Source organism: Sesamum indicum, linkage group LG8 (assembly GCF_000512975.1).
Source record: "Sesamum indicum cultivar Zhongzhi No. 13 linkage group LG8, S_indicum_v1.0, whole genome shotgun sequence".
Lineage (NCBI taxonomy): Eukaryota > Viridiplantae > Streptophyta > Magnoliopsida > Lamiales > Pedaliaceae > Sesamum > Sesamum indicum.
In genome coordinates this window covers 15,639,099-15,667,027 of record NC_026152.1, presented here as the reverse complement: position 1 = coordinate 15,667,027, position 27,929 = coordinate 15,639,099, and the positions used below count along the sequence as shown (strand labels likewise).

At 35.0% G+C, this 27,929-nt stretch overlaps 3 protein-coding genes across 5 annotated transcripts in view; 2 read left to right on the top strand and 1 right to left on the bottom strand.

The window, feature by feature from the left end:
• The window catches only part of LOC105169397 (ankyrin-1), a 12,048-nt gene extending 1,079 nt beyond the window's left edge, over positions 1–10,969 (top strand). Inside the window, exons 5-13 of one of the 2 annotated variants that reach the window (XM_020696388.1) lie at positions 2,283–2,422; positions 3,317–3,403; positions 3,976–4,101; positions 5,144–5,296; positions 5,609–5,680; positions 7,314–7,415; positions 9,555–9,725; positions 9,851–9,930; positions 10,739–10,969. In XM_020696388.1, the coding sequence (XP_020552047.1) occupies positions 2,283–2,422; positions 3,317–3,403; positions 3,976–4,101; positions 5,144–5,296; positions 5,609–5,680; positions 7,314–7,415; positions 9,555–9,725; positions 9,851–9,930; positions 10,739–10,793 (986 nt within the window). In that variant the 3' untranslated portion in view covers positions 10,794–10,969. Of the gene's footprint in view, positions 1–2,282; positions 2,423–3,316; positions 3,404–3,975; positions 4,102–5,143; positions 5,297–5,608; positions 5,681–7,307; positions 7,416–9,554; positions 9,726–9,850; positions 9,931–10,738 lie in introns of both variants that reach the window. The other variant, XM_020696387.1, reaches the window with a different exon arrangement.
• On the top strand, positions 11,979–13,374 carry LOC105168890 (PRA1 family protein E). The gene has a single exon (XM_011089084.2). It carries the CDS (start codon positions 12,189–12,191, stop codon positions 12,726–12,728), a length of 540 nt encoding a protein of 179 aa, XP_011087386.1. The 5' UTR covers positions 11,979–12,188; the 3' UTR covers positions 12,729–13,374.
• On the bottom strand, positions 15,606–23,903 carry LOC105168888. Of its 2 annotated transcripts, none has more exons than XM_011089082.2 (10): positions 22,858–23,903; positions 22,144–22,515; positions 21,474–21,845; positions 21,318–21,386; positions 20,155–20,646; positions 19,934–19,990; positions 17,766–17,918; positions 17,245–17,461; positions 16,696–17,028; positions 15,606–16,219 (listed from the first exon to the last, which is right to left on the bottom strand). In XM_011089082.2, exons 1-10 carry the CDS (start codon positions 23,701–23,703, stop codon positions 16,107–16,109), a joined length of 3,024 nt encoding a protein of 1,007 aa, XP_011087384.1. In that variant the 5' UTR covers positions 23,704–23,903; the 3' UTR covers positions 15,606–16,106. The 2 variants fall into 2 exon arrangements, with proteins under 2 accessions (XP_011087384.1, XP_011087383.1); XM_011089081.2 differs by having other exon boundaries at positions 17,766–17,930; positions 22,858–23,902.

Sequence of the window (27,929 nt, the reverse complement as noted above, 5' to 3'; positions counted from 1 at the left end):
ATGTATGGTTGGTTGGACAATAGTAACTTGCTTGCCTAGTTAAAATTTCCCTCATGTCCAAAGCGGTTTTCTTATGTTTAGTCCACAATCCTTCTTTACAATTTTTCTTGTGATAATTTGGGGTCTACCATTGTAAAAGATGAAACTTTTGGTCTATTCTTAGCAGGAGGAATGCATAATAAGTGGATTGTTTTATTCTACTGTGTATGCTGGAATCTTGTTGCTTGATCTTTTTTGTGTTTCTTATTTTGTAGAAAGATTGCCTGTTTTTATGGCAATTCATTTTCACGTTTATTTCAAGAATTAAGCAAATGGTTCATTGAATCTAGAGAAGAAACTTCCTATCTATTCCTTTTTTGAGTATATGAATGACGCTGTATAGTAAGACCAAGTTAAATCAAGTTTTGAAGAACTGTGGGGCGTTCCGGCAAGAGGAAATGTCTTACTTCTATAGGGGGGGGGGTCTTTTTTTGGGTGGGATCCATTTTACTTCAATGGCTTTTATCCCAAGTTTATCATATACAATCTTTTTATTCATCATTTGCTTGCCAACTTTTTGACCATTAAGATTTTAGAGATTCTATGTAATAAAGTGTTTAGGTACTTTTTAGCCTTTTAATTTATTCTACTCCAGAAATCCTAAATTAAACCTTTTACTGAACCCATGACAAGAACCGCATCATACATAGCATATTTTATCTCAGATAATTGTAGAACTCCATTACTTAGGATGTGTTTGGTGAAAATATAGTATAATATGGCCTATTCCCAGATGTAAAAAATTGATGGTCAAAGTATATCTTGTTTGAATACTCTCTCCTACAGTACTGACGATGCCAGAAAATCAGAACTGTTTGCCTGCTATTCTTTTTACAGTGAAAAAGTTGTAGTTTTTTCTCCATATCAAAAACCAAAAATGGGATATCAAAAGTTTCAGAACATGAGCTGTTCCTGTTCTTTCTCCATTACTTCATAACTCTGAACTTATAAGAAACAGGATGAGTTACAATCCTAGTAAGAGAGTACAAAAACTTGTGCATGTCCAGAAATTTTAATATGCTAAGACATTTTACTCAAACCAATTAATTTCACATTAGCATACTCGAGCAAAACTTGCAAAGGTGTGGTGTAATACTCCATTACTTCCTGTTGCTGGTCATGCTTTTCAGACCAGTCAAGTCACGGCACGCAGGTCATGAACTCGATATCTATTGTGAAATGAAAAGAAAAAAATTAAGGATGATAAGTGAAGGACTACAAAGACTATCTTACTGGCGTATGAGTACATTCCCTACTTATTAAATATGCAAAATGCTAAAGAGACCGCCGAAGTCATGACTGAAAAAAAAGGGGCAGCTCTCTGTCTAGTTCATTTGTATACATAGTTTAACAACTTAACCAGAAACACAAATAAGAATCCCTACCTTGAGAAGGCTTCCACTCTAACCTACGGTGTCTTCTCGTCTTACTTTTCACCTTTTCCAATTATTGCTTTCCTTCCTGTTTCTTCAGCCTTTTTGTTTTATGTTGCTCCTTGTTTCCTGTTTTATTATCTGTCCACAAAGTTTGTGCTCTTGTCCTCTGAAGTGGCTTTTTACATTTTTGGGCCTAGTGTCACCCAATTTTGGCATCCTAAACTTCTACCAAACTGTAGTTTTCTGATTGATACGATAAATGTACTTAGGCTTACCAGGAAATTCTTGACTACCGAGGTTGATTAGCTTCATTAATGGTAATTGAACTTTAAGTACACAGAATTAGCTGAATTATAGACAACCTAACTAATCATGGTCTAACCAAGTAATTAGTGTCTAAGCACTTCGTCGAGTAGCTAATCTCCAGTTTCTCACTCTAATGATTACTCTTGCAGTAGTAGTTGGGGAAAAGATCAGAATGTCATATCAGCCGTGTTGTAACAGAAAACTGTGCTGGAAGATCACTTTAAAGCTAATGTTACCACCAGAAAGATTGTAACATTTACAATCTTGGATTAGATTGCGTGAAGTTTGTTTCTCCTATGTTATTTAGTTGTTTCAAAGACCAAATTATTAGATTTATAATGCTTACAGAGAAGCTAGCAACCTTGTTAGTTTTGAATGTGTTCATGTAGAAGACCGATTATTCTGAGATGCTGTATTTAATATAGTTATTGTTGAAGTGTCTGAATTTATCTTGGGGGCATTTTCATCAACGATACCACCGATCTTACTCTGCCTTTTATTTTATTGTTCTTTTTCATTAAGTCAAACCTTAGAAATTTGATGGTTTTTTCACCCTTGCAGGAGACATTGAGTTGCTAAAAGTCTTACTTGCCAAGGGTGTTAATGTTGATTTACAAAGTGATGCCGGTACTCCACTTATATGGGCTGCTGGTCATGCACAGAAGGATTCTGTCAAAGTGCTGCTCGAACATAATGCCGACGTAAGCTAAATGCTGCATTAACTTGAAAAGGTTTCCCGAAGGGAAAGAATTCAGTATTTTTGTGTATTAATTATTCTATCATGTTTCTTAAAGATCATAGGAGGAGCCTGTGTGTCTACCACAAATGTATCTTAAAGGTAACACCTTAGAGACAGATGATAAGATGTCTTAACTGGATTTGTATGACACAAATAAAGGTGAAGTTAAGATGAAATTTTGTACTTTGTGTCCTTTAAACTGCTTGTTATTGATATGTAAAGTAAGATTTCATGTCAAGTATGACTTCATATAGCATGATCTACCTCCACGTCAAACATGTCTTTCTAGGTATGATGGACCTGCTGTGAACAGTGTATCGCGTACCTAAAACAAGTTGCATAATGTCTCCATTAGTTTGAAATGTTTGAATTTTTTAATTCTGATCAAAAGTGCATGATAGTCGTGGAAACTGGCAGGCAGGGTACTGTTCCATGTGCTTGAAAGGACCAATCTACCATTATGTGTTTCCACCCAAGTAAATGCAGCCAGACATGCTTTACCAAATCTTTTAATGATCTGGCCTTTCTCAAACTCTGGTGCTTGCTGAATATGTAAGCCTTACTGTAAAAATGACGGAAAACTTCCCCGGACAGACATAATGATCTGGAATCTCTCACTATGTTATAACATGAATGGATAATTCTGACCATCGATTTTAGTTCTCTATTACTAACTCTATTAGAGACATTGTAAACTTCCTCATTTCCCTTTCTAAGACTATCATATGAAATCAAGGAATAAAATGTTTCATTTTTTCCTTCTTTCACTTTGAGTTTATCTGATCATGCAAGATGTTATCTTTTATCTAACCGAAAATAGGTTTGGATTTTGATCTTTTATCTGCTTTTGTTGCAGCCAAATGTTAAAACTGAAGATGATATTACTCCTCTGTTATCAGCTGTTGCAGCAGGTTCATTAGCATGTCTGGAGTTGTTAATTAAGGTAACTTGTGTTTCCAGTTGTCTGTAGGCTATTAAACTATTTCAAATATTAAGATCAAATTTCAGAAATGGGTGAGTGTTAGGTTGTGTTTGGTGAAATAATCAAGCTGGTTCTTTTGGCCTTGAATTCAGTTAATATAAGCTAAAATCTGTTTGTGATATATCTGCAAGAGATTTTCAGATGAGCCCAATTGCAACTGATTCTTCTTTTTGCTTCCTCGAAATCAAGTTTAGAGTGCAAGCAGTTGAGTGTTGCGAAAACAGTTATTATTGACTTGTTAATCTCTCTCTCTTATAACAATTAAGATGGAAATACTGCTTTAGATTTGAACCCCTCTGAAAATAGGGATTGACAAATAGGCCCGTGTTAAGGAGTTGTGCAAGCTGTTGAGAACTGAGAAATTTCCTATTCATGGAAGTACTGTTATATTTTTTTGCCTGCACTCTTCGGTCATGAATTAAAATTTCCTTTTGATATCACTCAAGAAGTCATAAATTTATATTGTTCGCCCTTTATCTATTCTCTATAATATCAAACTCCATTTGTAAGCTCTACCTTTTCGTTTCATATAGGCAGGTGCAACGGTGAATGTTACGGCAGGTGGAGCGACACCTTTACACATTGCTGCTGATGGTGGCAGCCCAGAAATCATAAACTGCTTATTACAAGCTGGTGCTGATCCTAATGCCACCGATGAGGTAAAGCTGTCAAATTTCACATGCCTAAGTTTTTCCATTTGATTGTTGCTATGAATTAGTGGATAGAAATATCTGTTCTCTTTTAATATTAACCTTTAGAAGATTATGTAAAGAGATAATGCTGTCATGCTTCAATTTATGGTTCTCTTATGTATATGCTCGTTCAAGATTCATATGTTGATAGAAAGGACACATCTGTAGTTAATCTAATCTCATATTCCCTATATAGAGAGTGAATGAAGAAGGTGTAGAGAAAAAGGATTCTGTTTCTATGTATCATAATGAGCAGTAAATCATTAGTATTCATGAACAACTGTGTGCCTAACTGGAAAGTTTGAACTCTCCCAAGAATCTGGGATCAGATCTCTTTAGGTCATGAATCACCTAATCTAAAAGGTGAGAAGTGAGAAGATGAATCATAAGAACTATACACTATATAGTTGCTGTACAGAGGATAAGTTTACAGATTTCTGACAGAAGGTATCATAAAATTTTTACTTGATGAGTTTGTTTTATTCTGTTCTGGCTGAAAAACATATCTAGGCACAGAAGTGAACCTAGGCATGTAGAAGTAGAACGGCGCTGCATGCATCTCAATGGAAATTCACAACCAGTTGTACCACATTGTTTATTTGCACGTACGACGGACTTATATTTACTGTAAGTTGGCTTCAGTTTCATAGAAAATCTATTCAAGCTGTTCAACCATGAAACATTAAGACCTTATTCATATTTCTAGATGTCAAGGTAAATAAACTATTGGATTAATGGTGTTTACCTTTATCAAAATTCCAAAACTTGGTTAAAGGTCTAAATTAGTGTTCTTACATTGTCTGAGATTATCATATATACTAAAGCAATTTTTCTTAGTCTAGTTGAATTTGGCCACATGAAATAAGGTGAGAAGTGCTGCAACAAGTACATTTTTACCAGTTCTTACGTTTTTTTAAGGAGTTCACTTGGGAAGAATGAGGTATCTTGAACTATGTTACCATTGAAATCTTTGAAGTACATCTTATATAGAAGTTTCTTCATTCTGCAGGATGGATTCAAGCCAATACAGGTTGCAGCTGCAAGAGGAAACAGGGTGGCTGTTGAGATTCTTTTCCCTGTAACATCGCCACATGCTGACATACCCGAATGGAGTGTTCATGGAATCCTTCAATACATGCAACATGAAACAGGAAGAAAAGAGGTAGCTAGTTCATTACTCTACTATGTTTGGAAGAGGTGATATTTTTTGTTATATATATTATGGGGAAGTCATAGTTGAAATGCTCGACTTTCTAGGCGTTGGCTATTCTAATATATACTAATTATTCCAAAAGGTAAGATATTTTCTTTTCTGGCGAAAAGAGCTTTACTTTATTTTTTTCTATCAACAGATATTGATTTTGTTTCATGGTCTAGAGTATACCATACAAATTGCCCTAGAGTCAATTAGTTGTGTGTTTTACTTGTGTTAGTGTTCATTACATTTTATGCGGTTGCTATGTAACAAATGCAGGAAGAAAATGAAGTACCAAAGGACTCGAATCAACTGAAGGATATTGCATCCCCAAAGCAAGATGTGCCTGAGGTCTTTCTTGAATGCACTCATCTCTGTTGTTGATCAAGATGCTTTTTTTTTGTGTCGTCCTTTAAATTGCTATTGCAATTTCTTTGATCTACATATGATTTATCTCATGTATTAATTGCACATTTTTCTTGTGATCTTTTCTGTCTGAAGTCCTATTAGTCTCTGTATTTACATCCTCATTGATGGATTATTGTGTGTCTTTTTTTTTGGGTTGGGGCGGGGGGGAGATAATTGGTAGGGCCTTCAACTTGACCACTCTTGTGGATTCAATTCTTTATTGAGCATTGTGCAGAACTACAAGAACAAGAGGAAGATGATAAAGTTTCTAAGAAAAGTAAATAAAGAAGAGATACCTTCTTTTAGCGTTGGAAGGTTAAGCTTCTTTTTGCATGTTCCTTCCCCCATTTCATGAGAATAATGCTCAAATTATAGACGCGCCCCCATCATTCTTTCTTGAGTTTTCAAAGCCCTTAGCTCCTTTGTAACAATCTCATTCATGTCAGTTCCATTATTTTTCCGAGAGCTTTTTGCATGATTGAATGGTTTAGGCCATTATGTAACCGAAAACTCTATGGAATTCAAGAATCTGCACTACCGAAAATGTAAATTAGGATAGTACAGAAGATCCTTACAGTGGGTTAATTAGTGACTCCTTAAGTGGCACCAAATTTCTGTTATTTGGGCATGTATATTATCAGTTAGGAAGAAGAAGGAACATTTTAATCCTTGTTTCTAATTTCACAATTGGGTGCATCAGCATGGTCAGTGAATACCAGTAGAACAGATGGAACCAATTTTATGGGAACAGATGCGTCAACATGTAGGCATATGCAATAAAAAGGTTCCTATTTTAAATATATTAATGCAATACTTTTGTGCTTTCTGTTTGTGAAAGACACATTCTTGTTATTGGAAAAAGATGTAAGCAGGTCATACATGTTCATAGAAATGTTTAAATGGAAAATGAGAAAATAAAAAGTGGTGTTAAAAGAAAATTCATTCAGTACAATAGAGACCTGATTATAGGTGATGGAAGTTGTCAAATCTACTATGAACCTTGGGCAATTACTTTCCTACTATTTTTCAGTTTATATTTTGTTCCCTTTTTCTCCTCCCTGAGAACCAACTTTTTCTAATATTCGTTGAACTTCTTTTGCCCTTTTATCAAATTGTATGTTGTGCCAAAGTATCCTTGCATGTGGTGTGGCATGTCCAACATGTGTCTTTTTCGTCCTACTTAATGTCAATGTGTTCCGAAGTTCAACATATTGTGTCCTTGTTACATCTGAGATCCAAAAAATGATGTACTAGCATTTCCTGTAGGTTTGACTTCACTATTGCCACTACTAGAACAGCCTTCATGCTTCACATGTATGTCTTATGTGACAGATTCTCAGCTTTTACATATACACCTAAAATTCAGTGGCTGAAAATTCTTTGAAAAGTTTTATGTAAATATTGGTATCTTAAATGCGGGCCTAATGACCAAATTACATCAGTAAACCATTCTCATGGCATCATCTTGCAATGCAAATGATTGTTTTTCAGCTGTTGATACTTGTTTTTATCTGCAGATATTCTAACTCTGTTTTCATTCTGGATGTATTCATTGATTTGAACCTTCCAGTTCCAGGTGTCTGTTGAAGCCAAGAAGAAAGCAGCTGAAGCAAAGGCAAGGGGAGATGATGCTTTTAGGAGGAAAGATTTTATGGCTGCAGTTGATGCTTATACGCAGGTTCATATTTTGTCCATTTGCTAGTTATGCATATAATTATGTTGCTTCCCCCACTGGATGCTTTTAATTTCCTTTACTAAAAGTGGCTTAGTATATAAATTATTGTATTAAGGGTCCCACATCTCGCTTTCTTTAGCCATTGTTCCTATGGGCTCTTAATGGAGTTTTGAATGGAGTCCTCAGTTCCTTTTCAAACTGTGAACTGCTTCTCTACCAAGTTGAACATGAAATTGGGCTGTGAACCCTGTGCAAAGACTGGTATCTGATTAGTACAAATGGTTAAGTTGCCATGCTTTGTTTTCCCTTCATATTGGGTCCTACACTTTGTCCTATGGTTGAAGAGGATGCCCCCATACTGATAGCATATTGTCTTTGTGTAGTACTTGGTTTGTGGAAATGTGTTGGTCTGTACTACCAGCAGTCAATTCCACTCACCTTAATGAAATATAGTATGATTTATATTGCAGAATGAGACAATGATGACCCTGAGCCACAGAATCACCAAATATATATAGTTATATTTAGGACAATTGAAGAATTAGAAAAAGTCATGCTATCATATGGCTATCTGCGATTAATTATTTGAACAAACATCTTCAATTTCAAAGTCAATTAAGTGTATTAAGAAAATAACATTAAACAAGAAATAAGTTGCTATACATAATCAGCAATTGCCAACACCATCCATATGGATCAAGTGCAGGTCCAAACTTATTAATACATGGAAATGAGACAAATTCAAATCAAGAAGTTACTTCGCAAATGATTTATAGAACTTTATTGAAATCAGAATGTGAAAGAAAAATTTTTAATCTTAACAATGGATACTGTGATCAATGCAGCTTGTTCGGCAGGAGTCCGGCTAAATGGATAGGCATGTTCAAACAAACTTTCTCCAATGGTTTGTATCTGCTAGCTTGTGTAGAAAATCAACTAAGGAAAATTGAAAGCCTGAACTGAATCCCCAATAGCTGTGCAATAGTTCATAGTCAAATTCTGAGAGCTGAATAGAGGAATATAACTAATTGATGTCTAAGTAACCAATTAGTTAACCTTGAGGTTGTACTATATGATCAGTAAGATGGTTGTGCTTTTTATCTCTTTCTTGGAAAAAGCTCATCTCCCTGAAAATAAACAAAGTCTCCTTAAATTGGTTATGAAGAAAAATGCTTTAGAAATTCGTAAATGCATAATTAGATATTCTCTAAGAGGAAAGTAAAAGTAGGGAAGTGAAAGGAACCACTTACCTCAAAACCTACAATTCATGATGTTGGGGAAGGTTCATATGATTTCAGCAGCTTGAACATTATTGGTCAAATCCTAAAATTGAATTTATAATATTGATAATTAGCATTAGATCTTAGATAAGTGCCTATCAGAAGCGGTTTCGATAATATTGCATCTTATTATCGGTCTAAAATTGGAATTTGGGTCATTGTTGGATTGTTAATTTATTGTATCTCTCTCTCTCTAGAAAACCTAAATGCATGGAATGCGAAGAGGAAATTCTGCAATTGTGTCTGTATTCACATGAAACAATTTTGACCCTGCGTCCAGCGTGTTGTTGATTCGCTACACTTGCGTTTTAAAGCAGAAACTTTCAGGAACATATCATTGCTAATGTGCATGCAAATTGTTATGCTAGTCTGGGACTAAAAATATATATGATTCCAACTTTGCTAGACTCACTTAAAGTTTTTGTAGTGTGCATGTTCATTGTTATTTTGGGCTGGGTTAAAAATTTCACCTCACTTGAATATGGAAAATTCAAGGTAGGATGAAGCATTTCCCCATGTTTATTTAGTCATATAATTTTTAAGAACCCATCAATTTTTTCATGGTTTCTTGTACATTAATTTAATTGATTATAGTTAGTCTGGTTATTTACTTATTCCACATTTCATAAATTTGTTTCCAAAGTTGTATTTATTTACTCATGTCCATATTTCCTAATTTGTTCGCATAGTTGTATTTATTTTGTATGGTAAACAATAAGAGTACTGTGATTATGTTTATCTCAGAAGGAATTTTGGACCTAACAACAAAATGTGATAATTCTAGATTTATCCTTGAGCTGGATTGCGTAGAAATTTTGGTTTAGGTTATTGACTTGGTTTTGTTCTTTTGATGAATCTGCAGGCTATTGATTTTGACCCAAGTGATGCTACTTTGCTTTCTAATAGAAGTCTTTGCTGGATTCGTCTTGGACAAGCTGATCATGCTTTAGCTGATGCAAAGGCATGTAAGGCTCTTAGGCCAGATTGGCCCAAAGCTTGGTATCGTGAGGGTGCTGCTCTTCGACTATTGCAGGTGATATATCATCCTTTAAACGCAACTTATGAAATATCTGATCTTGGGATTTCTCTCTTTTTTTCTTCTTTTGAGTGTTTGAATCAGCATATTTGTTTTAACAACTATTATACTTCATTTTGCAGAAGTTCGAGGAGGCAGCCAATGCCTTTTATGAGGGTGTCAGGCTTAGCCCTGAGAATATGGAGCTTGTAACTGCTTTCAGGTTATAGTCGCATATTTTTCATATCTAGATTTGTTGTCTTTCTAAATCTTTATAGTATATATAAGGTTTTCTTAAAGTTGAACCTGAAAAATAACCAAACAAGAACTTGCTAGTTCAACTTCTTTTCGAAGAGCATAGTTGGCAACGACACAATTGCATCTGTTGTTTCTTAATGCATTTATAGGCTACAACAATTATGTGCAGTACTACTTATGGAATTCTGACTCACTAGAAAGGAAAAAACTGTTGGATCCCAGGGTGTATGCGTTAAGTTTTAGGAGAGTGATTTAGTGAGAGACAAAGGCTTTTCGATGTTGAGAGGAGTACAACGAAGTCTCCCTTGAAATAATAAGTTAAAAATGGTATTAGAGTAACTAGAACTATGTTAAGGTAAATGACGTCACATCTTTGCGTCATGTATCCTTTGAACACTGAAATGCAAAAGATCATACATCATTGATAGAATGCTCATCAAAAGGCCACTTTTTTAGAACAAGAATATAATTGTCTATCAATCACCTATATATTTTCCTGGAGTGCACAATTGATAATGTAATGCTTTCAGGTTAATCATCAGACAGAAAGTAACTTTTTAAAATCGGTGTCAAACAGATAACACCAAGAGTTGGGTGTTCTGGTGCAAAGCTATTTAAATATATGCATTGAGCTTTCAGTTTATGACTTGTATGGTGTTCAATGTTGCAATTCTTCGACTTGGGGTCAAGAATAAATGCAATTCTTGGTTTATTCTATCAACCATATCTATGTGATTGATAGGATGCTGATTACTCCAATTGCATCATTGCAGGGAAGCTGTAGAAGCGGGAAGAAAGTTTCATGGTACACAACAGCCAAAATCTTGATATATAATAACATCAGGAACAATGTAGTATTATCGTGCTAATTGCATTGGGCAATTGCCATTTAATTTTGTTACTGAATCAATCCTTTTAATTTTATTTTTTCCTCATATTGTTCAATCTAGTATGTTGCAGGGACACAGTTTTATCAGTGGACATGATTAGAATTGTTTGGTTTCCTTGAGATTTTCAAGTATTCGGCATAGCTTTATGTCGTATTTGTATCAATTGTGCAACTAAACGAATGTGTATCTTCAAGTGAGCATTGATGAAAATTTGAGATAAATGTGGTTTTTTTAAACTACTAGTAAAATAAATGAGTGTTGCACATGATCCATAATTTTAATTTTTCAATATTGATTTTTTTATACGTAAATAAATAAAAGATTGTAATGAGAAAATTTTGATGAAAATATTAATTTTTGAACTTGATTATTAAAATTGAACTCCAATTCAATATTTATACATTTGGTGCTGCAAATGGATGGTAAAGATGATCGTAATGGTGAGGAGACAAGCTTTCAAAAACTCTTTCTAAAAGTTAAAAAAGCTTTTAGACTTTACATATAACTTTTTAGAAGTTTATCCAAACTTTTATGTTTTCTAAAATTTTGCACCCATAAACTTTCATATTTATATACAATATTCTATTTTTTTAACATTTTTAATTTCATATTGTATTTATGGTGCTATAAATATTATCTTTTATTCTGTCGTAGGCTCTTGGTCATTTTGGAAGTTATTTATATACATATATATATGTTTTGATTTTTTTAAAATTAAATAAATACCTTATCAATATATGATATTTGAAATTTAAAAACATTAATCAATGTGCATAGCGTAAGAGATGGAGTCGAAAATACACCAAAAAAATACTTTTTCTTAATATATAATAGTTAGATATTTTGAAAAATTACTAAAACTCACCGTGTGCACTTCAGTTAGTCTCAAATAGACTTTCATTTAATGTTTATAGTGAAAATTCGTCAAAATATCATTTGAATTATAAATTGTAATTTTATATATATTTTAAATTGTTTAAAATATTTTTTTAGATTAATATATTTTATGAATTATTTATTTTGTCACTTTTCAATTCTTTTATAATATTTTTCATAAGAAAAAACAGCAAAGTTTTTAATGACACCGTCCAGAAGTTATATAATTATTTTTATTTTGAGGTAATATTTTTAATTTTCAAGGCAAGTCTGAAAAACCCATCTTGCAATAATATACAAAACACCTAAAGACACTGACATTTCAGTTGTAAATCTCCGCCGCAGCGGCTGAGCTACGATCGGAGATGAGCGGCCCTGTTCTTGATTAGCATTCCGGGGGTTGTTACAATTCCCTTCTGCACTTCTCTATCCCTTTGCTTCCGAGTCCCCAGAAACAATGCCTCTGAACTCAGCCTCCCCTTACGGCGCCTTGCCCTCCGCGAAGCCGCAGCTAGTCTCCCGGGCTCGATCCCTGTACGCCGCCCGCCGTCCGTGGCGGCTGTTCTTCGACATCTCTGCTTTCTCGCTTCCCTTCAGCTACGCCGAGGCAATGTCACGAATCCGCCAAAACTTCAACCATTTCCGCGTCAATTACGCTCTCATCGTGCTCACCATCCTCTTCTGCAGCCTCGTTTACCACCCCATCTCCATGATTGTTTTCCTGGTCGTTTCTATCGCCTGGATTTCCCTCTACTTCAGCCGCGAGGACCCACTTCTCCTTTTTGGGAGAATCGTCGATGACCGTGTTGTTTTGCTGGTCTTGAGCTTGGTTACTGTGGTAGCATTGGTGTTTACTCACGTTGGATTGAATGTCCTTGTGGCATTGATTGTTGGGGTAGTTCTGATTGGTGTTCACGCTGCGTTTAGGGGTACAGAGGATTTGTTCTTGGACGAGAGTGAGGCGGCCGAAGGCGGGTTGCTCTCGGTTGTGCGTTGAGAATTGGATCTTTGGGTTTGTGTTTCTAGATCTGGAGTGGGATTAAGTCCATTGTGATGCTAATCTATGTGTGAATTTTAGGTATAATTCAACAATTCTTTTGAAATTTGAGGTACTTTCCCCTTTTGAAATTTATGAATTTAGTAAACTGGCATTGACTTTGAAGGTTTTGTTGTGGGTTTATTGTAAGTTCAAAAAGATCTAAACTTTTCTTCCGAGTTTGCTAAAAAATGATGAGTCATCGCAGTTCCGATGGTAAAAAGGGGAATGCATTTGTTTATCCTTAGTAAAATGATTGGATCTTCTGATAACCTTATGTGAAGTCTGTCGTGAAGATTACTGCAGTGTTTGGGAAGATCAGAGCGGATTATATAGGAGAATGCTTGCTGTCGAACTTGGAAGGTGTATTTGTTGTATTTCTTCTTTGATTCTTCTATCCAACGGACAAGTTCGTTTACACTGATTTGCAGAAAATGTTATAGTGCTTTTTGTTTAATTGGGGCCAACTTAAGTTGTGTTAAGATCCCATGTTGTTTGATGTATGGTGCTTGTTACCTGATTGTCACGAACTTGGTGGTTTTTGTAGTAATTCTTGGCTTGATTGGACTTATTGTTATGCCGATTTGCTGACATTGGTTTTCCAGAATCTTGTTGTATGGTCGAGTATATATTTTGCGGTCTATCTCTTTTTGCATCATCATGAAATAGCTGCTTGTGATTAGCTCCGCTCACGGGGAATTCAAAAACAGAAATGATGCAACAACGTGAACGTTTTTACGGTGAATTGTTGCATTGACTTCAGAAGGGATCTGCCTTGTTCTTTATTTTCTTTTCCTTTTGGTTGGCTTGTGGCACTCCAGAACTCACTCATCCATTCCGGTGTACTTATCAGTGAGTTTATATGCTTGCTCCATTCAGTCTTTGAGATCTTGTGTTTGTGCTTGGGCAATAAGATTTGCAAGTAGCAGCTGCAGCTGCATCGTGGGATGTCTTAACCCCCGGAAACAGGAAGCAAATGTCTTGTGGAAGTTGAAGACAGGCCCACAAAATGATGAAATTAAAGTCAGTTTGAATGGGCTGAAGGTGCAGTGAAAAAATTCATTGGCTTCAACTACACTTGGAGAAGCTCTAAATATGACTTTCCCAACTCCCTTCTGACCATATATGATTCTTAGACAATGAATGAAGGAATAAACTGACTATTTGTCTACACTCTATGCTTTTAATTCGATGAAAAAATAAAAATAAAAATAAGGTGTCAAAAATGATCTCGTCAAATATTTTGTGATCGGATATGTAATTGCTTGTGAGAATTTTCCAAAATATTTTTCAAACATAATTCATTAAATATAATCATCATAATTCTTTTACTAAACTCTTTCTATACATCATATTAACGATTATCATTACATTTTATCTTACATCCAATTGCATATTAAGAAGAAAAAACTTTGTTTCAATTAAATGCAATTCATCTCATTTATTTTAACTGAGATGAGATAAAATGCCAAGCAATCATGCCCAGAGTTCTTATTCTTAGTTGGCATGGAATAGAACTCGAAACTTGAGAAGTGTAACGAAGGACTAATAACAGGGGTCAAAACACTTAAAATTAGAGACGCATATCAGCTAATTATCACTATAATTTGCTACTCATCAGACGTGTAAAGTTATGTGGCTCAGATGTGTAGAATACGTTGATGTGATGGCCCTGTTGTTCGGTATTGGCCTACTGCTATGGGCCCTATTTTTGGGCATTGCCCAGTCAGCAAGGTGGGAGAACTGGCTAGTTGGTCTGATATCTTTGTTGTCTGTCAAGTGTGCTTATGCTAGCAAGGTTTGGGTGTGCTAGGCTAAGCGAGTGAGGGGCGTCGCTTCTCGGCTTGGACTTGGACCTAATTTGGTCATTAAGATTGGAAAAATATTTGCGGTAGGTTTTCACATGAATTAACACACGAATGCTTAAGTTTATAAAGTATTTAAGATAGAATAAATAAAGAAATCAAGATAAAACATGAAATTCAGTAAGTTCAATATGTAAATATGAGTGTGAAATGTTGAAAATATGAAGAATAGCTTTGAAATTTGTGTGAAGAGTGTAGAAAAATAGAGAGAATTCAACTGGACTTTGTTAAACGAGCTTAGTTATCTTGTTGACCTATTTGGACCGCTATTTATAAAAGTGGGTTGTGAGAGATCTAAGGATCAATCCAGGGATGTTAAGATATCTCTTGGGATGTCTAGTTTATGGAATAATGGTTATCCCCCTGTTGACCATGTCATTTGGCCCCCACGCCAATAAGAAGAAATCTTGTCAGATCAACAACAAAATAAACTAAAATCAAGGAATTGATTACATGTGGTCTTCATCCAGCTAGATCCACTTGCGTGTGTGTACGTGCTGGCTCCCTTTCAAGGTAAGGTGGAATTTGATGTGTACAATAAAGTTGACGTGTTGGATGAATCTTAAACTTGCTGATATTAAGCTTGGATACCCCGGTACCAATGGGACAAAGGTTAGGCTGGTAATTCTTCAGTCAACTAATAGTGAGATGTTACGTAATTTGGGCCTAACTCCATAGAATGTTTTAGGTTGGATGTTATCCTTGGGCTTGGAAAATAAATGCTTCGCTTATCTTCACTCCCCCAACTATTTCAAGAAAAAACTACTTCAAGAAAGATTTTATAACTCATCATTTCCCTATTGTGCATTTTATGGTAATTCCCTGTAAATTTTATGCCAAAGGCTGGTGCATTAGAGGTAATTCTTGTAGATTCTTCACATCAAAGATGGATTAGAAGTCGTGGGAAAGAGAAACAGAGGCTTGGAGACGAAAGGTAACCTAAATTTCTTTGTTCTAGTGGCATGCTAATGCATGACAGTCTGAAAATATATATATTGAAAAGAAAGATGAATGTTGTAGTCTACTTTAGTGGTATAACCTTGACAGGTCTAATAATGAAAAAATTGTGCGCGAATGGCACCCGTAGTCAACTTGTACAGAAACTACACACTTATACAACAAAATCACTACATTCACAATACTCTAAAACCTACGGAAAAGAATACCAAACAGAAGAGAAAAGTAATGAAACAAAATAATCTCTTTTTCTGGACAAAACCATCTCAGAAACTCATATCTTCATTCTGCAGTTTGTTGACCCGGTGCAATGTGAATGCGGCAGAAAAGCACATATTGGCTCCAATAACGTGACATGTCTTATCATGAAAAAGTAATCACAGGGAAGCTATTAAAGGGAAGCCCGGTAAAGTTTCCCTTGGCGTTCCCTGTATGGATCGGCAGAGCTCGAGCACACATCTAATAAGACACTCTAGAAAGAGATTAGTGACATGGGATTTCCACTTACTTCTCCTTATTAAACAAGGTTCAACTGTGGTAACTCTGGAGGATTATGGCTTATCAAGTTTGCCCACAGATTTGCAAGAGTCACGAAATACTCCTTGTTTCCCCACATTACCATCGTCATGCCTGGTTCAGAAATGTCAAAAGGAGAGGAAAAACCATGAGGAGAACATCATTGAAAGACATTTGTAAGATCTAAGGTAGATAATCTAATACAGCCAACTTAGTTTAATGTTTAGCTGCGATGAAAAATGTAACACGGCCATAGTCTTCCTATAACTTCTCTTTTAACACCTGTTGAGTATTATCTAAGTGACAGCTTGAGTTCTAATAGAACTTTTAAGACTTGGTGTCTTCTCCCAATACTTAACAACAGCCACTTATATGGGAACTGACAATTTTTTGGTCTTAAAATGTCCAGAAGATGACACATATCATGCATTTTGCAATTAGGACATCTATACTTTCAGAATTTAGTCACACAGGTCAACTAGTGGAATTCATCCATATGTGGTAGCAAAGTACAGAGTCGCATTTTATGGACTAATAAGAGATCATGGAACAAGGAGAATAGAAGTTCTGAATTATTCGGGTTTGTCTACCTGGTGCCACTTCTGCAGTCAGCATCGACAGCCGACACAAAGATTTCTTTCCCATGAAAACATGGTTTTGAAGTACAAGTGCATCAAGACCAAGGATGTGTTTGATGGAACTCAATAATGATGTATTATTCGAAGCAGTTGGCCCTGATACACTTAAAAATGCTTCTTCAAGCCCTGAAGTTGACCACAAAGCATGGCATTCCTCTGGAAGAGCACAGACGGTTGGTGAGTCCACTGAACATGATAAAACCCAAGGCTTGAAAAGTTTGGCTGAAGCTCCAAGAATCACCACCACCCTGTATATCTCTCCAAGGGCTAAAACAAACTTCCTTCCTGTTGTCATTATTCTGATTTTAGAGAGGATTTAAAATGGAATGCAGGGTAGCCATATCGAGAAAAAGAAATGTGTTCTATTCATCATCTAATGTTCAATTATTTATAGCCAATAACAATCCACTATTCTTCACCTTAAATATCTGTCACGGAGGATAATGTTATTATGGAGTGGTTCTTCTCAACAAGATCACATAATACTTTAATATAGAGTACCTTGAGGATCAGATAGAAACTGAGTTTGGACATGCTTCTCCGCTGCTTGATTCCAAATCGAGGCACCATGCTTTAACTCTTGTGTGCAGACAGAAATCATCTTAGACCACATGGAAACATACATCCTTTGTTCCTCCAATGTTCCTATGTTTAAAATCTTAAGCATTGCAGTTGTATGTCTTAAAAGTTCCATAGCTGATGTCAAATCCTTCTCCGCCTATTGGACATCAAGATACAACATCATAAGCGGTAAAACGACCAGCATGCCAACACAGAAAGCAAGAGCTAATTTCCAGCAAGAATCAAATGAAAACGATTAAAAGAAAGATTCCAGTCAGTTGTTCCATAAAAAAACATTAAATTGAATATCAACAAAAAATTCTACTGCAAATTATAATCTGGTATTATATGCAAAATAAAATCCTGGAGTAATATCCATAAATCAATTTGAATCAGTTAAAGTTTTAAATACTATAAAGCATATAACTATTAGGTGACAGATCAAGGGGCAGAAGATGTACCAATAACAACTTCTGTGATAAGTGATACTCTGACTCAAGTACTTGAAACTGTGGTTCCAGCAAAACATCAACAAATTCCTTCAGATAACTATCTCGTGAAGGGTCATCCCCTGAATTGCTTTCTTCAAGAAAGACGTCCATTTGTTCAAGTTCCTGAGAGACCAACTACAAAAGATTGAGGACATCATGACATTATGTTCCATACCCACTGGACAAGAGCATAACCAAGCAATCTAATAAAAGTTTTTCATGCAAAGTGCAAGCTTGAAGAGACACTAATTAAATACTAAACCAAGAGATCAAAACTGTACACCAAGAAATGCACAGATCATCATCAACTCGCTGACTAACAATTTTTTTTTTAACTAATAGCATACAAGATCCAAAAGAAATGGTAAAAGCAAATAGAGTGCATTCGATACTACATAATACAACAATACCATTAGCCTCAAATCGAAAGATCATAATTGAACAACATTATTTGGCTTTCGCAATGAAAATGACAGTTCTTCAGTATTCATCATTCATATTGATTTTACTTTCCCAGTTTCCCTGGCAAAAGATGTTTCTAAGCAGTATTACCTGAAAAGAATCTTTCTACCCTTTAAGTTTTCTTCTGCTAAAAATCGGGCACACTAGCAATAAATTATGTTCCAAAAACATTTTGGTTTTAACTTGAAAGTGAAAACAAGAGGTACATTGGTGCTCTGCAGGAGTATATTTTAGATGCCTATTCTGGTCACCACAGTATATTTTGTTTCACAAATGTGAAATAATTTTCAGCAAATGTTTATACTCAGCAGGTGCATTTCCAGATCACCTGTCCAGTTTCTATTATCTTTCCCCTTTTGAGCCATTCAGTTCTACACGTCAGACTCTTATATGATCATCACAGCATATTTTTGCTGCAATTGCAAAATGATTTTTTGCCAAATTACACCCCGCAGTGTTTTATGGATTCCCAGATCACCTTCTAAGTCAATTCATTTCTTGTTCAGCAAAGCTAGTGCCAGAGAGTGCCTGTTTTCCAACTCTAGTGTTTGACGCAAAACAACAAGAAATGGTCCAAATCCAGCTCTTTGATCTATAGGGAACCGTTGGGATAATTTCTTCTTTCCTATATTCTTCCATCTCTAATTTGTGCCTGCTTCCAACAAAGTCTTTTGGCAACAGTTAACAACACCCATCAATTCTTTGTCCTCTTTCTATTTCTTTTCTCTTCTTCACCAAGGAATGGTCACTTGCAATGGTATTGATACCATAATAAATGCTTAATTTTATGCCATTTTTAAGTAAATTACTACAATACAATCCTCATGCTGCAAAACAATAAAGAGATTAAAGAAAAGAAATGGCAGTAGATCCAACCCCAAATTCAAATACTCACTTTTTAGTTACAGAAAACAGAACAAAGTTCAATTTGAAGTTTTTTATTTTTCAATTACCAAGAGACCAAAGCAAGTTTAGCAAGTCCATGGTGAAGATGATTTTAAATATTTCAGAGGGATGTTTCTTCCTTTCGTGAAGGAGAGATAAACTGCAGGGCTCCAGTCAGTATCTTTCTGAGGATTATTCAGCAACATGAAGGTACTTCATTAGATGCTTATTGACCGTCAAATTATGATGCATGGTCAACGTTACTGTATGACATTGATTTTTCAATCAAAAATTTTCCTCTAACATTCCATCTTATGCAGACACATAACCCCATGATCTAAAAGCTTCAATCATTTTCTCAAAACAAATCTACAAAGACTAGGTAGAAATTTTTGGATGTACTTCCAAAATTATTACCTCATGGTAGCAGCCTTTTTTCTTTTTTAAACACACACACACATGGTAGCAGCATTAAGCACACACTTGACAAGATGACTTCAGATAATAAAATATAGGAAAAGTTATTAAGCACTTATGAAATTAAAAAAGATTTCAGGGGAACTAGTTGTTTAGCAATCACAAAGTTGGAGCAGATCTGATCATTGTCCAAAATAAAGGAAACAGTACAATCATTTTTTTTACCAACTAAAAGAAAGGATATTTCAGGTGTGATGATCACAATTTATAAAACTAGAATCATAAAGGTAAATGATATTCTTTGTAACTTAAATTCCCGGGAACAAATCTAAAACTTAGAACCATCCATGGAAACGGACAAGCAGATGATTCACCTGGAATTCACTATTCCCTGCATCTTCACCAGAAAGAGCAGCATTACCTCGAGCTTGCTAATAAAAAAGAGCAGATTATAGTAAATTACCACTGATGCAGATAGATTGCTGAGAATGAAATGCAAGTGAGTAAAAATTTTGCTACTAAGCGTTGGTAAGAACACTTTTGAGCAACTTGATAATAATCAGAAGAGCAAGAAACTGCCTTTGCAAATACATACCTTTAGGCTTTCAATTTGGCATTTAGTGACAAAGCACAACTCTTCCTTTAATTTAGAATAGAAATCCAAATGGTTGTTCAGCTTCCGCCTGGAAGAAACACTCAGATGTGTATTTCCAACACTATACAGAGATACCTCAGAGTCATATCTTGTTTGGGAGGCATCCTTAAAATCCCATGAGTCATGATCGAGATGATCATCATCATTTACTCGATTGGGACTGGAAACTGCATTGGAGAGGCTCAACCGAGTTTTACTTGGTGTTTGGACAGTGCTTATCGAAGAAATCTGCTCAGTTTGGCTGTATAAGTTTGAGATAAGATCACTGATAGATATAACTGTGGTAGAAGTATGATTATTCCTTTGTTCAGAAGTCGACTGGTATGTACACACATCTTGAACATCTGAAGAACCATCACTTTCTGGCTCTTCATTTCCAAAAATAGAGAGTGGGATTGCGCCTTTGTGATAATTTAACACTCTATCTTTCCCCTATAAAGTAAAAAATGAAACCCAGTAAGATAACAACACGAAAGAAAATAAAGTTTGGCAGCCAAAATAAAGGAGCACAACATTTTTGAGCATGCAATTCAAAACTCCCTAGGCGGATAAAGATAACTTTTTTCCTTAAGTCAAAGTTAAAAAATCAAATAAAGCAGGCATCAAGCAAGGAGAGCCAAATTAAATATATATATATATATATATAAATATACACGTGGAAAATTTTGAAAATTACACAGAAAAGTAGACATTGAAGTAAGATAGCCAACAAAACATGATTAAATTCCAAGGAGAATGCTGGGTGAAGATGATGGATGGGTAGGAAGAAGTAATACAGACTCAGGTAAATATATATATACACACACATATAGTTGTTCTTTTAACAATTAGTAGGTTATATTCACAAAGAAGAAAATCGGAGGCCCTACTGAATATGCAGACAATAACGCAAAAACAAAAAGCACGTCACTTTGTAAAGGAGCAAGAAAATATAAACACGGAGCATTTTTGAGATACTTATCACATGCACCCTTAAATTTTAATGTACATAACTAAATATCTTGAAGCAGGCATGCACATTCTTTCAGATATTGATTAATCAACCAAGTATAACAGTTATTCAATAGAAAGGTTTATCAAGTGCTATACAAGAATTACTTCACCTGTTGTTCACCGAATGGTGCTGATACTGCATCTTTAGAGGGAGAAAGAACATCATTAGGGGGTACTTCCTGAAACAAGTACTAAACTTTACCAGAAACAATCTTGTGATGTGAACATTTAGTAACAATAAATAAGTGGATAAAAGATCAACTTACCAAAGGCTCTGATCCCATTTCTGCAGAAGCAGCAGTAAACTCTCCAAAGTCTTCATCAAGTTCTGCAATTCCCGCATCTGGACTATGGTCTAGCAGACCTTTAATATTATTTTGTTTGATATTTGAGTTTGTATTTGGAGTAAAACCATTTAGAGTTGCTATACTTGGCTGAATACCAAACAAATCCACTTCAGGCGAAGAGCTAGAAGTACCACTTGACGCAGCAAAATGATCAACTGATTCAGTTGACATTGTAAAGAAATTGATTGATCCGTTTGAAGTCCCAAACAAATTAAGTGAATTGTTTAAGCCACTTACAGCCCCTGATGAATATGCGCTTCTTTGAGAAACTTCATGTGCCCCGTTTTCAACCTTCAGATAAAATTCATCACATCAACAAAAACACAAGAAAAAGGAATGATGGATTTGTAAAAGAAAAACTGCTCCTTGTGTTTTAAAGTCAATTTTGACAGACTTTCCCCTTCCCAACACAAACCATCAAAATCTCCCTCTCCTTCACATATGCTCATTTGGCTTTGTCTCTTCATCTCAATCTTCAGAGGGAAAAAGTACATAATTGCTAGATACTTTTCCAAACAGTACAGAAACTTTTCCAGAGACAAACTTGTTATATGAGAATAGGACCAAACATATCCAGACAGAAACTTACCCCATGCTTGTGTCCAGTTTCTGCAGAAGCACCAGGAAACCCTCCAAAACCTTCACCTAATTCTGTGTTTCCAACATCTGGACTATGGTCTGATGGACCTCTGATGTCATTTTGGTTGATATTTGAGTTTGTTTCTGAAGTAAAACCATGTAGAGTTGTTGTACTTGGCTGAACACCGAACAGATCCACTTCCTGGGAAGTGCTCAAAATACCACTTGATGTAGCCAAATAATCAACTGATGCATTTGACTTCGCGAGGGAATTGAAATCACCATCTGCAGTCCCAAACAAGTCAAGTGATTCATTTGGGCCACTTACACTCCCAGATGAGTATGCACTTCTTTCAGAAGCTTCACGCACCGTGACATCAACCTTCAGATAAAATTCATACATTCAGCAAAGAAAACAGAAAAGACTAAGCAGATTACTTTAAAGATGTATCAATCTTGTTTCGGGCTGGAGCAAGCAATCATATACTCTAATTTGAAATAAGCTAGAATGTAACTCCACATAGCCTACAGTCAATTAATGCCTAGAGTCCAATTCAGAATTTAGATCAAATCCATAGATTGGCATGTCATGCAACTCCTGGAGTTCCAGCCATTGACACCTTGGACATTTCAAAACCCACTACAAATGACAAGGCAACTAAACAAGTACTTCCTTACAACTGAAATCTAATATAGCAGTGAAACTACCAGAATCTTTTCTTACATTAGTATTCACTTCTTCAGCCCTCGATTCTGAATATGCATCCTTAAATTCCCACCCATCATCCCCATCATCATCAACAGCAGTAGCAGAAGCATCTAACTGTCCATTCGTATCTAACTCTGAACTTGAGATTTGAACATTTGGAGCCATCGTGTTCAAATTATAGCTAAATCCATTAAGTTCCGGACTCCAGCCACGAAAAAGATCAATGTTCTTACTTTGATTGGGCACATAGGACTTAAAACTAAACTCGTCATTGTCGCTCTGGTTTGTGAGCTGACTGTGATCACTAATACCTACAATAGTATCCAAATCTACATTTTTCGACTCAACAACGGCTGATCTAGCCGCATCTTGATTTGAGATAGAATAAACTCCATTCGCAACTGAATCAACCCAGCCAGTGGCATTGGCACCAGGGGCCTTTTCGGGTTTGATCTGTGAAAATCCATTATACAGATCATCAAACCTAAACTTCTGCGAATTCGATACATCTTTAACAGCTAAAGTGGAAGTGAAATGCCCAGCAACTACACTGCTTTTTCCTTGATTAAAATCCCCAGCAACAGCGCTATTGTCTTCCTCCTCCTCAGCTTCCCCAAAAATTGATAGCGGCAAAGCGCCGCTGGGCTTCACCCACGAAGGCGGTGATTCTGATGGGTGATGTCCCTTGAGAGAAGGGTGGGAGGGTTCCGACTGCTGCGGAGATTTGACGAAATCGCCCCATTCATCATCATCATCTTCTTCTTCGTGGGGCAACGAATCCGGGGCGTTGGATTGAGAATTCGATTGAAAGGAAGCGAAAGCGAACTCTCCGAACGTCTCAGCGTCGTCGTCCTCCGCCATATGGAGAAGGACGCGGAGAGAGATGTCTCTTGGGTCGGGGAAAAATGCTATGAGCAGCAGGTCTGTATTGTGGACATTCAGTCGATAAATGGATCTATGGCCAATGGAGGACTTAAGGATCCACCCACCATGAAGTTAGATACACTTGAGTACTACGTAAGGATCCACCCGCCATTACTGTGTACATTATTCTGTTAGGGTAAATAACACCAACACCAACATGCCCCAAACCCAAATGCCTATGCTGTCCTTTTTCTCATAAAATAATAGCAACCCCTTTTCGATTCTAATACCTTGTTTGGTTTGATTTTCATTCATTGTCAATTTTCAATTTTTGAAACTGTGATAATGAGCAAAAATATGTATTTTTATTAAAATATTTTATTATTATTATCGTCTCAGTTATTACTTTTTTACATATTTGCATACACGTAATCATATTGTTACACACTACAACCAAGGAGCAAGAATTCGAAAAAGTAATTTCAAATAATTCAATTTTTTAAAAGTTGATCAAAGAGTTGCAGAATTTGTGGTATGTGGGTATACTAACGCACGACAATGCGAAGAAGACACATTCTCAATGCGCGCCACGTTGATGTGGACTGTGAACAACCTACCTGCTTATGAAATGATGTTTGGATGGAGTTCCACTTGTGTGATTCCAATTTATATGGAAGACACACGTGCATTCTATCTACAGAATGGTAGGAAGGCGTGCTACTTTAATTGTCATAGATAGTTTCTCCCCCGGACAATCCGTACCGTAGGAACAAAAAACTATTCACTAGTAATCGAGTAGAAAGGAAGGTTGCATGGTTAAGATTGACGAGAGAACAAATCCGCGAATGGGTTGAAGAGTTTAGTCCTGCGGCTGAGGTGCCATTGTCACACACCTCCCACACACACATACACACACACTAAAAAAAAAAGACGCACAGACAAGAAAATGGAAAAGCCGGAATAAGGAGGGTCATCATTCAGCAAAACTTCTCAAGTTTGTGGTCGATAAAATTAAAAATGAAATACAGTAGCTGATTAGAACATATAAAAATATATTCCTTGACATCATGATCTCAATAGAAATCTGCCACCAGATCATGATTTTCAGAGAGGTTGATCCAGAAACTAGATAATATTAATCACTAAATCATTGCCCTAATATAATTACATACATAAAACACACTGGGAAAATGCTGCAACCTTCTTTGCTCCAATAATAGCACTAGGTTCAAAAGAGCAACAATAGTTAAGCTCTTCTTGATGCCCACAAGCAGGCTTCCCCCAAAGCATCGAATAACAACCAACAAGTAAAACAACTTTAAACTCAATAAAATTCAAAGCATTGCTGCAATATTTTAACTAACAGAACCAATCACATGTCGGAATCACACATAGAATACGCAGTAAATATCAGAATTTTTACAACCAGAAGAACAAATATTCTTTTATCTCTCCAATTTATGTGTTTTCTTCTTTTATAAATACTCTACGGAAACTAAACATTATAATTTACATAAACATTTTATATTACATAACTTTTAAATTATGCACGTACATAAAAAAACATCACAATTATCAGTACAATATAATAGAATATGATATGATATATATAAGAAAAAAATTATAGAAGACATGGTAAGTGGAGTAGTTGCATAATTAATTAATTAATTTTTTAAAAAATAAATTAATGATAGACCAAAATAAATAGGACATTAAAATGATGTTCTCCAATAATATACAGTATTAGTATATATGGCACACTTAAATGTGTATACAAAATTAATTTAAAATTTTAACAATTATTATTATTTTAAAAATATATGAATTAGATAATAAAATGTTAAAAATATAAAAGAATTTATGAGAAAATACTGAAATAACAACGAGGGAAGGAAAAGGGATGCGGAAGTTGAGAAGAGAGAAATGAAAATTTGAGAAAAGAAAAAAAAAGATAAAATATTGACAGACCATAAAATTGAAGACGTACATTAATAGGGTGCACTTCAGTTATATTATAGGCCTCATTTGGTTCATATGATCGCTAGACATGATATGATTGCTTATCATGCATAATTATAAATTTGGTTCGCATTATCAATTAAAGCACGGTATTAATATACTACTGATTTTACTATCTCAAATTATGGAATAATGTAGAGGTGGGGTACATTATCCCATTGATTAATCTATGATATGATATTTCCTTATATGCCTTCTACTTGAAGTTGACATAATTTTTGTGATCCATATATTCACTAATTATTAAGTCGATTAATTATTTTTCACTTTTTCATGAAAATTAATTTTTGCACTTTAATTTTTTCCTTATGAAATATATGTATGTATAAAAGAATGTACTTTAAGTTATAATAATTTGATAAGTTTTTCTTTTTTGGAATTTTTGAAAAATATTTTGAGTTTTGATCACTTATTAAATTTCAAAATATAGATCTTTTTGTCATATTTATATATATATATTTTAAAAATTAATGCTTCTCTCTCTCTCTTGAGAAGTTTTCTTATATTGTCTAATTATTTAGAAGTTAAAATATTAAAGTAAAAATAACTTAAAAAAGACTTTTTTATATTTAATCATGCTAGTTGTTGTACGTGATTTTCGCAAGCATATAAAAAATTTTAGTGTGAGATGAAAATAAAATATATTATAAAAAGGTACAAAACGTAGTGAGGTGATGAAAAAGAAAGAAAAATCTAAGGAAAAAGAAATGCAAGGTAAAGTAAGGAAGAAAGAAAAATTATAATTGTTGATTTATTAAAAGTATGAAAGTTTGTAAGAAAAAATAAATTGAGAAAAAATTAATTATAATAGGGTTTATATAAAATTATGGAAGTTTGTGAGGGCAAAAAATATGGAGAACATAGGAGAGAAAATAGAGTAGTGGGTTAAGAGGAAAAAAATATAATTTTAAAAGGGAAAATTACATAATACCGCCCTGTGTTATGTTAAAATTGCACAAAACTTATCTGTGTTAAATAAATAGTCATAAAAGACCTTGTGAATTTTGAAACCCTGCAAAAAAGACCCCCTCCGTCCAAAACTGATGGAAGGTGCTGTACACGCGGTGGAAATGAGAGTACAACTTTTTTTTTTTATCCTATTTCAGCTTTTTTGGTAGTGCAATTGTCCAAAATACCCTTCTCCTTCATTATATATACAACTTAACATCCCCTCACAAACATACTACAAAAATAGAATTTTAAGTGAGCAAATTTTCAATTTGTCCCTTTTGTTTGAATATAAATAAAAATTATATATTATAAATTAAATTAAATTATAATTTAATTTAATATTTTTTCATATTTATTTATAAGATATACGAAATCAATATAACAATCCTACAATTATATAAGATTTTCAAACTTTTATAAAATTTTATATTATTATTCAAATTAAACTATTATTTAATTTAAATGTATTTTAATATTTATTTATAAAATATACTAAATAAATATAAAAATACCTAAAATTTATATCAATTTTTAACTTATATAAAATATTATAAAACTATTATTAATATAGTGCAGTGTGTGTGGGGGGGGGGGTGTGTCATGGTAGAACATGTTTTACTTTCATTTTGAACCTAGAAGAAGTAAGGTGTTGCTTTTATCTTCTGTGCCAACGAATGCCATCTGCGTCTTCTTACATTTACATTCCGACGTCAGTGCTTCAGATGATTCGCGAGTCGGTAGGGGCAAGAAGCGGTCTGAGATGAAGAGCACAAAACATCGCCATGAATAGGAGTAGCTTCTACATTGGGTGATATGTCTTGTGCTTTTAAGATTCCTCTAAACTGCTGCTAAGTGTTCCCCTAAAAGTTTTGGATCTCAGCAAAAATTTGATGAAAATGAGCAAGGTTGGTCTCGTTCGAATCTTCACGTCGTGGCGAGTCTATTGGTGGTGATCCCAAGCCAGAATTCATCCGGACGACGACGAATTGAAGCCAAGAAGCTTTGACAATCGTGCTCGAAGCCCAGTCTTTCCAATCAATGAAAGTTAAAATTGATGGTATGGATATGTTTATCTTGAGAAGAGGATTCCAATGGTATAATCCATGTCAATGAAAGTTAAAATTGATGGTATGGATATGTTCGTCTTGAGAAGAGGATTCCAATGGTATAATCCATGATCGAAAATTCTTTTCCGACGACGATGGAATCATAGAGAGAAGATTGAAAAGAAATAGTTTGTATAATATATACGA

Bases quoted from the DNA above. Each gene is read 5' to 3' on its own strand.
- LOC105168890 (XM_011089084.2), top strand. From the start codon at position 12,189: ATGCCTCTGAACTCAGCCTCCCCTTACGGCGCCTTGCCCTCCGCGAAG.
- LOC105168888 (XM_011089081.2), bottom strand. From the start codon at position 23,703: ATGGCGGAGGACGACGACGCTGAGACGTTCGGAGAGTTCGCTTTCGCT. The intron at 22,516-22,857 runs GTAAGAAAAGAT...TTTTATCTGAAG, and splicing joins CTGAAGAAGTGAATACTAAT to GTTGATGTCACGGTGCGTGA. The intron at 17,029-17,244 runs GTACTCTATATT...TAATGACAACAG, and splicing joins GTTTCTATCTGATCCTCAAG to GAAGGAAGTTTGTTTTAGCC.